This window comes from Propithecus coquereli, unplaced genomic scaffold (assembly GCF_000956105.1).
Source record: "Propithecus coquereli isolate 6110/MARCELLA unplaced genomic scaffold, Pcoq_1.0 Scaffold12, whole genome shotgun sequence".
In the NCBI taxonomy this organism is placed as follows: Eukaryota; Metazoa; Chordata; class Mammalia; order Primates; family Indriidae; genus Propithecus; species Propithecus coquereli.
Window position 1 is genome coordinate 11,804,004 of NW_012136080.1, and position 11,046 is coordinate 11,815,049.

At 43.3% G+C, this 11,046-nt stretch overlaps 1 protein-coding gene across 1 annotated transcript in view; it reads left to right on the forward strand.

The window, feature by feature from the left end:
* EPHB1 (EPH receptor B1) overlaps positions 1 to 11,046 on the forward strand; it is a 414,960-nt gene that overhangs the window by 363,323 nt on the left and 40,591 nt on the right. The window contains exon 12 of the mRNA XM_012663531.1: positions 6,431 to 6,646. Within this exon, the coding sequence (XP_012518985.1) occupies positions 6,431 to 6,646 (216 nt within the window). The remainder of the gene's footprint in view (positions 1 to 6,430; positions 6,647 to 11,046) is intronic.

Sequence of the window (11,046 nt, forward strand, 5' to 3'; positions counted from 1 at the left end):
TGAGTGTCAGCTGGCTCCTTTCCGTGGGACCTGCTTGGGCATCCTTACAGCAAGCTGCGTCCCAAGAACAAGCATACAGGAGAAAGGGGAAGCTATATCACCTTTGTAACCTGGCCTCAGAAGTCACATAATGTCACTTTCAACAAAGTGACAAGCCCACCCAGACTCAAGAGGAGAAAATAGGCCCTGTATTTTGATGGAGGGACATCAACCCAATGTCTTCTCACACATAAGAGATGGGAGAGCTTGTTATGTCCATCTTATGGAATAGAACCTGCCACAGATGTAGTCCCCTGTCCCAGAAGACCTGAGTGCCCAAAATTTCTAGCAATCACTTGACTATCTTATACTTTTTGTTTCCGTGAGTGGATTACAGAGGCATCATAAGCAAAGAAGAACTTATATCTTCCTGGGGAAGGCAAGGAATCTTCAAAGAAGAGGAGAATTTATCTGATATTAGAGAATGGGGAATATGCCCGCCAGGTTGGGGAGCAGGCAGGTAGGGTGATGGAACAGCTTGTTTGAAGGCCAGAGTAAGAGTGGACTTATTTGGTAATCTGTTGGCAACTGTGTGGTAACTCCAGCACTCAGAAGCAGGACCTGGGGGCAGCAGTGGAGGGGTAGCTGGAGGATTTGTGTAGAAGCATAGCACTTAAGGCACCTTTGCAGGGCAAGCACACACTATTCACCTAGTCTGGGTCATTAGGCAGTAGTGACTTTTGTTTTTCCAGAGACAACTGATGCAGATTATGAGGCCCATGTACTTTGCCTGGAGCAGCCTCCTTGAGGGTGAGCCTTGTATTTTGAAACCCAGCACCCAGTACCCAGCACAGTAAGCACCTGGTAAATGGTTGTTGAATGAAAAATATGAACAAAAACATTAGAGAATGGCAGGATAGGTCTAGTCATTCTTTGTGTATAGGATCTCTCATTAACGGTCCTTGTAGCCACACCCCTCATGTCAGTGCAAGGCAGGGTCTGTGCTTTCCTGGGGTCATTCATTTGTGATCAGAGATCTCATGAAGACAGCCAAATAAACATGAAGAGAAAGCAATGTGAGAAGAAAAAGTATTTTCTGGAATCAGCCTCAAGACCCGTTCAGGAGTCAGTTATTTCCTACCAGGCACCTGAGTGGACTTCACTGAAAGACACTACATGATTTGGGGACTGTGCTCAGATGCTGTTTCTGGAACATGTAGGGGAACAGGGAGATTTATTCTTAGGAACCTGCAGAAAGTCAAAACCCTGCACCCCTGCTCCTCCCAGGGCCTATTTCCATTTGGGGCCCAGGTCACGGAGGCATGTTGGAAACCAGCGTTTCTCATGATGACAGGCCGGGCTTGCAGTGGGAGAAAACCTAGGGGCAGGAGAGGAGCACAGGAAACCGGGGAGGGCAGGGCAAGACAGGAGTGGTGCGGGCATGCAGTGCCAGGAGGGGAGAGGAGAAGTGAAGCGTTTCTGACTCCTCGCACGGCATGGAAGCAGGTAATCTATAAATCTAATTTCAGCCTTACTACCGAACCCTGGAGCATAGCAACATTAATTGATGTATCTGCTGCTTGATAAAATCGAAAAATAGGTCATCGGTTCAGTTCTACAGGGTCCATCTTCTGGGAAGTAGGATAATTTTAGGATTGCTACTCAGAGAAGAAAGGAAAAGGGTTAGTCCTCTATTTTTGCAGCTGTTTCCTCCCTTCCAACTCCTCCTTTTGGAGAGTTGCTGCAGCTCTGGCCCTGGGTCAGGGTCTGAGAGGCTCTGGGCACTGGGGATCCAGTCAGCACATTGGACACAGCTTCTCAGAGTCCACTCACTGTTCCTATCCCATTGCAGGACTTAGAAACCCTCACACTCTAGAAGGATTGGAAACTCCATTATTCTTTAACCACACATTCAGTAGATGGTTCATTGTTAGCATTTTTAAGAATGACTGAGCCGTGAATTATACAGCATACAAATTCATAATTAAATATTTCCTTCTTGGCCCTCAAATCCAAGGGATTCAATCGGGTGGCTCTCCCTAATCGCAGGAACAATTTCTGAAGCCCTGATCACTGTCCCATACCTTAGCTAAAGATGCCCAGTGTGCTCCGTAAAGCCTTCTTGCCTAATCGTGGCCTTGGGGTTGCTGCTGTTTGGTTAGCAGACGGCCGTAACTAGAAGACCCTTGGAAGCCACCGAGTAATGTCCAATAGGGGCAGTTCTCCTCAGGGAAGCCCATGCATGGGCCCAAACTGGAACACAGCAGCCCAGATGTCAGGAAGAGAACCCAGATTGGAAGTCCTGAGACCGTGGTTCTCCGTTCGCTTCTGCTGTGAGTCACCCCGTGGCCTTGAGCAAATCTGTTAACTCAATTTCCTAATCTATAAACTAAAGGCATTGAGCTGGATGAGCTTGAAAGGTTCCTTTCAGTTAAAAAAAAAATCTATGATTCCTTTTCTTCAAACAAATCAAATAAGGGTTTCATTTCCTAAAGTGGATTTGTCAATGAAAGTTGAAATACCTAAATCCTTCCTGTCTAATGTAAGGGCCAGCAAGTGGCTTCAGTGCATTTGCAGAAAAGCAATTTTAGCAGAAAGCATTTCGTGAAGGGAAGAAAGTGTAAATCACTTCACTTAGGTCAGTATTTCTTCTCTGCACTATGTTTTTACCATGTGCTCAGCATGGAGCCAGGTTCTTTCCCAAAGTCACTAAGACGTAAGTTGTTTGCTTGTGTTTTCTGTCTTGTTTATCTTTGTATGCTGCTGTTCATACCTCTGGAAGTTCTTCTTGGGGAGTTATACCAATCAACTGAGCATCAAACAGTTAAACATATCGGAAAAGTCTTAATCTGTTTATATCTTTAGGTTTCACCAAGATTGTGAATTCAGCAGACACAATCCTGCCTGTCTTGATATGTGGTTTCTCTGCAGGTCCTAAAGAAAACGCATTGCCCACTGCAGAGTCAGCATATTCCAGTGGAAAAGGACTGGACAGGAGTTAGAAGACACAGATAAGTGTAGCATCATTAATCAATCATGGCTCTTCTCCCTGAGAAGCTGATACACAGCCTTCTCCTCCACACAGTATTTGAGGTAGCCAGTACCAGCTGATCAGAGATAGACCAGCAGTGGAGAAGCAATTTGCCATTCCAGATGTGGGTTACCATTATAACTCAAAACCACACAGAATGATTTAAGGTTGATCACATAAGCATTCTGGACCTCCTTTATGGACCTTGTCTATGAAAAAAATATAATATTGCCTGCCTTGCCTACTTCACAGGACCAGTTTTAAGGATCCAAACATATTCTATGAAGTATGACTTGCCATTCAAAAGTTGGGTATTAGAAATCATTGTTGATTAATTGGTGAAATCTTTAGGCCTGCATCATTAGGTCTCAATCATCTACTGTAATTACAGGTGTCTACCTGTTACCTGCTGAGCTCAGAATGCACTGCGAACTGGGCTCCCCAAGGGCAGTGATCTCAGGATGTCTCTCCCATACACCAGGAAGCCATGAGGAACCCAGAGTTCTGACACGAGGTGTCCTCAGTCTCTCTCATAGCACATCTGAGGTACAGAGGGGCACTAATTTGTGAGATATTACTAAGGCCTTGCTAATTGTAGCAGGGTTCGTTTCTGCCATCTTAGTATCCACAGGACAGTGAGCTAAGCCCTTTCACATGTATTATCTCATTTAACCTCACCAGAACTGTATGAAGAATGGACACTATGTTCTTATTTTACAGATGTGGAAATCACTGCTCCGGAGGTTAAATCACTTGCCCAAGCTCACACAGCCAGTGAGCAGCAGAGCCTGGATCCAAACTGGATCTCTCTTGGCTCCACAGCCTGGGCCTTTAACCACTTCTTGGTCTTTGTTGACTCAAGAAACTTTAAAGATGACTGATCTAAACTTTGAAACTAATCATATAATAAAGTAGCTCCAGGAGAACTTAAGTGACTTAAAGCAGAAACATAGACACATTGCTGCGTGCACTTTCAACATTGCTCTTCTCAAAGTTGTTTTCTGCCACCACCAATGTGCTCCTCAAATGCCAGATCTTTTAGGGAGACATTCTATAAGTGTAGACACCCACATTTTTGTCTACACTTACAGAGAGGAAATAACAAACCTAATTGAAAAAATACAACCTACGTGACTTGCAGCTGAGATACATTTTTTGTAATATACAGAAGTTGCATGACAACTTTCTGAGGAGGCAAATCCCCAGAGACCTACTTGGAGAAAGCGCATGGTGCTGGCAACAGCCTGGCCAACTTCTTGAGAAGGTGTTGATTAAAGTGCATTAGTGAGAAGAAGGATTTGCATCACTCACTGCACATCCAGCTCTCACAGATGGGCAACATGTGCTGAAAACCAGTTGGAGTTTCCAAAAAGCAGCTCTGCACTTTCTTCTGGAGCTGCTTAGAAGAAAATGTTATGGAGGAATCATCCATCCAATCTCCTGGGCAGAGTGGGAGGTGGTTACAGTTTTGAGTTAGAAACAGCCTGGGACGTGGAGCATGTCAAACCCCATGTGTTTGGGGACCCTCCCTCTGGCAGGATTCTCCAGAAGGAGAAGGGAGAGTCAGGTTGTTCCATTCCTTGAACTGATCAGGGGTCATAACCCCTGGAACATGGATCCGGGCTTGCAATCTTGCATGAGAAACAGCTTTCAACAATTCATGCTATCATTGTTAGACTTTTTGACGGTGTTTTCACTAATAAACAGAGTATTTTTGCAACAGGTATTTTATTTTTCCTTACTTATTTTTGCACAGAAAATGCTTTTGCAGGAGCATATGCATAAATGACATAATCTCACATGTTTAAGTGAGATAAATTACATTAGTTCATCGTGTAACATCTCGCATACAGTAGATGCTCAGTGAATGGCACTCCTCGCCCTGTCTATGCTTTCTGCATTTCACATGAGGACTCTCAGGGAACAGGGTGTGGCTGCCTTGCCCAGGGCCTGTGTTTAGAGTTAACACAGACGAGAGCCCAGGTGTCCTGCCTCCTCCCACCTCTTCTGCAATCAGAGCAGTCCAATGACTGGGCTGTTTTCTACTTATAGCACATAACTCTTGGCCCTTTGAAGTGCAGCAGGGCTGGACTAGATGGGAAATTGTGTCCTTGGTAGCATGGCCCAGACTTTACCAATTTCACTGGTTTGTGCAGAGCCAAGACCCAGGAAATTTGGGGAGGCAGGAGGAAGGCACAGGCTCATTGGCTGAAGAGTCTGTCATCTAACCAGGGAGGGCATCCACCCAAGAAACAGTGAGCCACCTATGATTGGAGAAAGGGCTGCACCACAGGTTGTCACAAGGTTGGGCAGCAACAGCTCCCATTCACTAGGGGGATTCCATGTGTCAGACACTGGGCATGAGCTTCTCCTACCCCGCTGATCCCCATGCAGTAGGTGTGGCTATCCCAATGTGAAGGCTGACAGCCCAGAGATCACCCAGGGAAGGTGCCTTAAATATTTGATTTTGGAAACAGGAAGAGATGTATCAGTTATTCATTCAACTTATGTTTATTGAGATTTCTCTATCCACCTTGAAGTTTTCAACACTGATAATACCGTGGTGACCACAAGAGACAGGGTTCTTGTCCTCAAAGAGCTTGGAGTCAAGCAGCGAAGACAGACAGATACACACATGCATGTACACATACACACAATTAAAACTTCTGTGCTAAGAAGAAAAATAAGAGCATACAGTAAATGATAGTAGTCAGAAAGTGCTAATAATATTTGAGGGGGGGGAGTAGTAATAGGGATGTCCCCTCTAAGGAAGTGAGAGTTAAAGGGAAAACTGAAAGGCAAGTAGGTGTCGATTGTGGGGAAAAACCAGAGGGAATAGTACACTTGAAGGCCTTAAGGCAGGAAGAACTTGTCTTTGGGAAGACTGGAAAGGTGGCCAGTCACTGTGGCTCTAGCACAGGAGAGAGGGGTACAGTGGCCTAAGACAAAGCAGCAGCTAATCCCATAGGGTCTTGTGGGCCATGCTAAGGAGTTGGGAGATTTTCCTTAATGCAATGGGAGGCTATTAGAGAGTTTTAAACCAGGGAGTGACATGGCCTGATTTATGTTTTAGAAAGATGGCTCTGGTTGGAGAGAATGGATTGTGGGGCAGGGGCAGGTGCGGGAAGGCTGTTACAGGTGATGGATGACGGTGACTTGGTTGGAATGGAGGCAGTGGAGATGGATAAAAATGGATGGGTTTGAGATGTAATTTGGAGATGAAATTGACAGTGCTTGGCAAGAAGAGAACAGAGTGTTCAAGGAGAGGGATGGGGATGGCAGTGGGGAGGGAGGAGGGCAGCAGTGAGCAGCTTGGCCTGGCTTTGACGGAGGCTGACAAGGAGAGGGCCCCAGCATCTCTGCCTCTGTTTAACCACTGAAGCCCGTCTTGATCCCAGCGCTCTTTATGTCTCATTGCAGCAGAATGACGGGCAGTTCACAGTGATCCAGCTGGTGGGTATGCTCAGGGGCATTGCCGCTGGCATGAAGTACCTGGCTGAGATGAACTACGTGCACCGGGACCTGGCTGCTAGGAACATTCTGGTCAACAGTAACCTGGTGTGCAAGGTGTCTGACTTTGGACTCTCCCGCTACCTCCAGGATGACACCTCAGACCCCACCTACACCAGCTCCTTGGTGAGTCCTTCTTGGTATTCTCAGATAGAAGCATGGCAGGAGTGAAAGGTGGCTGCATGACCCTGGGGACCAGCTCAGGGCATACTGGGGGGAACTGGGACCTGAACTGATCTCTCCAGTGGAGGACCCAGATGCTAGAAGGACCATCCATCCAGGAGAGGCAATAGCAGCAAGTTGTCCAGACAAGCAAGCATTCAGGAAGAGGCTCTGAGGAAGCCTCTGAGGAACTCCAAAGCCATAGTTCCTTGGCCAGTGGGAAGAAGAACTTTTGGAACAGATGATCTGGAGGAGTCCAAACAGGTGGACAGTGGCATCTGCAGCAGGGCACAGGTCTTGATCCCAATGCCCTTTATGTCTCATTGCAGCAGAATGATGGGCAGTTCACAGAGATCCAGCTGGTGGGTAGCTTTGAGTACCATAGACGTGATGAGTGAGTACTCTTAAATTAGTATTTCCTGCTCAGCCTCCCCCTCCACATCCTGAGCTCTAATCATCTATATCCAACTGCCTAGTTCACACAATTCCATTTAGAACTTTAACAAGTCCAAAATAGAGCTCTCTAGATTTACTCTCCAATATCCCCTCCTTAGTCTTTCCATCTCAGGAGCTGGCACTACTTAACTAAAGACAGAAAACCTCGGAATTTTCCCCGATTTCTCCCCATCCATCTGTGCCCGACCTCTCAGCAACCCCTGTAAGTTCCCATGAAATCTATACCTCTCTTCCGTCTCCACTGCCACCCACCCTGTTCCAAAGCACCATTCACCTGTCCCTGGATTGTGACAGAGTCTTCCTAACTAGTGTCCCTGGCTTCCTTTTGTCTTCTTACATCCATTTCCACCACTATCCAAAGTGATGGATCTACCTACTTAACTGCCTAGCTGTCTTCTTTAAACTTGCAAAAGTAATACATGCTTATTATAAAAATCAAAATAATGCGTAGAAGTACAAGGAAAAGAATAACTAATAAACTACAATTCCACCAAAACAGGGGTTGGTACACTTTTTCTTAAAGGGCCATCTTGTCAATATTTTCAGCTCTGCTGGCCAAGAAGCAAAATAAAGGACATTATGCAGATAATTATGTGACCCTTTTACAATGTAACCCTTTAAAAAGTTATAAACATCATCCTCAGTTCATGGGCTATAAAAAAGTGACCAGCCAGGTTTGTGGCTCAGCCCACGGTTTACCTACACCTGCCCTGAAGCATCAATTTCAACAGTTAGGTGCGTCTCCTTTTGTATTTTCCTTTTAATTCAAAAAGTTGAAAATTTTTAATCTATAAAATTGGGATCATACTATGCCTGTGCCTCAGCATTCTTGTGTGTCTCTTAGGCATTCTTACTGCCAGATTGCTTTTCCAAAAGTTTGTAAAGATTCACACTCCACCAGGAATATATGGCGCCTGTCTTCAGCATCCTCAGCACTAGAGGTGATCAATCTTTAAAAATTTGCTAATCCAACAATGAAAAATGATACCTCATTTTTTTATTTTAATTTGAATTTTCAACCGACTGCTAGTGATATTAATGTCTTTTCACAGTGTTGTGGGAATTCATGTTTCCTCTTCTAATAATTGTCTATATGTGTTCTTACCTTTTTTTATTGGGTTGGCTGTTGGTTTCTTGGAAACTTATATGAAGTCACTTTATATTAGGGATGTTATCCCTTTGCCTGCCGTACATGATACAATTCATGTTTTTCCCCATCTATTGTTCTTTTATGTTGTTTATGATATCCTCTGGCTTGAAAAGTGGTTGATATTCATGTAATATTTATCTATTCTTCTACATCTTCTTGGATTTCCTGCTTTGTTTTAAAAGTTCTCTTCACTCCAAGGTTATAAATTATTTTTTTAAAGTTTCCTGTGCTATCTTACTGGGGAGGGGTTTGTTCTGTATTTGAATATTTAGTACCCTGAAGTTTATTTATTTTTTCCAACATTTTATTTTGAAAAAATTTTAAGCACACAGAGAACTTTATAGAATTTGTCAGAGAACAGCCATATACCTACCACCTAGATTCTAGAATTAATATCTTGCCTACATTTGCTTTATCATGTAACTATCCATCTATCCATCTGTTTATCCATCACTCCATCTATTTTTTGATGCACTTCCAAGTAAGTTGCAGACATCATATCTCCCCTAAAAGCTTCAGCACACATCTTTAGCTGGAGTTAAATATTTGTTTATAGTTCTTTTTTGTTCAAGGTAAAATACAGTGAAATGCACAAGTCTTACATGTGCATTTACAGAATTTTAGCAAATGCATACAACTATGTAGCTCAAACTCTCATCAAGATGCAGAACATGGCCATTAAACTGGGAATTCCTCTACCCCTGTAGTCCCCGACCCCCAGACCACGGATCAGTACCAGTCTGTGGCCTGTTAGGACCCCGGCCACACAGCAGGAGGTAAATGGTGAGTGAGCAAGCAAAGAAGCTTCATCTGTATTTATAGCTTCTCCCCATCGCTCTCATCACCTCCTGAGATTCGCCTCCTGTCACATCAACAGAAGCATCAGATTCTCATAGGAGCGTGCACCTTATTGTAAACTGTGCATGCGAGGGATCTAGCTTGTACGCTCCTTTTGAGAATCTAATGCCTGATGATCTGAGGTGGAGCTGAGGCAGTGATGCTAGCACTGGGGAGAGGCTGCAGATACAGATTATCATTAGCAGAGACGTTTGATTCTACAATAAATGTAATTCGCTTGAATCATCCTAAAACCTTCCCCCTCCCACCAGGCCATGGAAAAATTGTCTTCCATGAAACCCATCCCTGGTGCCAAAAAGACTGGGGACCGATGCTCCACCCTGTCCATCCCCATTCAATCATCACACTCACCCACACTTAGAGGCTACCACTGTTATAATTTTTTTCAATCATAGATTTTTTTTAGAACTTCATTTAAGTGAAATCATACAGAATATGACCTTTTGTATCTGGTTGCTTTCGCTTAGCATTATATTTGAGAGAATCATTCATATGTGAGGAGCAGGAGTTTGTTCCTATTTATTACAGAGTAGTATTTCACTGTTTATTTATCCATTCTTTTGTTTTTAGATACCAGGAATATTCTGCAATGTATTTTTGAATATGTATTGGGAAGTATAGTTTCAGGTGAATAGACAATTATGTCGACATCATTTATTAAATATATTATTCATTTTTATGGAATTAAATGCCATCCTTGACATATTAAGTTCCCTATATGAGCTATGTTTTGATTCTCAATTCTGCTCCATTGACCTATTTATTCTTGTGCTCAACCATATTGCTCTGTTTATGACAATGTTAGCAAAAGTTTTACTATCTGTATTCTGATTATAATAATTTTAGTAAAAGTCTTACTCTATGGGTCAAGCAAGTTATCCTTCACTATACTTTTTTTTTAGAAAAAAAATAATTCCCTGTCTGTTTCAAATACCTTTTCTTTCAAGCGCAATTTATTTTTTTCGAAGAGATATCTGCACTCCCATGTTTATTACAGCACTATTCACAATAGCCAAAATATGGAATCAACCTAAGTGCACCTCAATGAATGAATAAAGAAAATGTGGTGTATATATACACAATGGAATATTATTCATTCATAAAATAGAATGAAATCTTGTCGTTTATAGCAACATGGATGGAATTGGAGATCATTATCTTTTTATTTTTTATTTTTTTTATTTCAGCATATCACGGGGGTACAAATGTTTAGGTTGCATATATTGCCTTTGTCCCACCCGAGTCAGAGCTTCAAGTCCACCCCCCAGATGGTGCGCACCACACTCATTAGGTGTGAACATACCCATCCCCTCCTCCCCCTCCCCCTGTCCGACACCCGATGAATGTTACTACTATATGTGCACTTAAGTGTTGATCAGTTCATACCAATTTGATGGTGAGTACATGTAGTGCTTGTTTTTCCATTCTTGTGATACTTCACTTAGTAGAATGGACTCCAGCTCTATCCAGGATAATACAAAAGGTGCTAGATCACCATTGTGTTTTGTGGCTGAGTAGTATTCCATGGTATACATATACCGCATTTTATTAATCCACTCATATATTGATAGATGCTTGGGTTATTTCCACATCTTTGCAATTGTGAATTGTGCTGCTATAAACATCAAGTGCAATTTAAAATCACCTGTACAGTTCCAAGACATGCATGCAGACATGCACACATACTCACATCGTTTGCCAGAAAGATGGTGGGTTTTTCTATTGGAGTTTTAGCCACTGAGCAGACTGCAGTGTCTGCAGCTCCCCTTAGTGAAAAGCTGCAAGAGGTAAAAAACTTTGTGCTGTTCAATTTTCAGAACCTTCAGTTAGTTTTTCCTTTCCTTCCCTTCCCTTCTATTCCCTTCCCTTCCCTTCCCTTCCCTTCCCTTCCCTTCCCTTC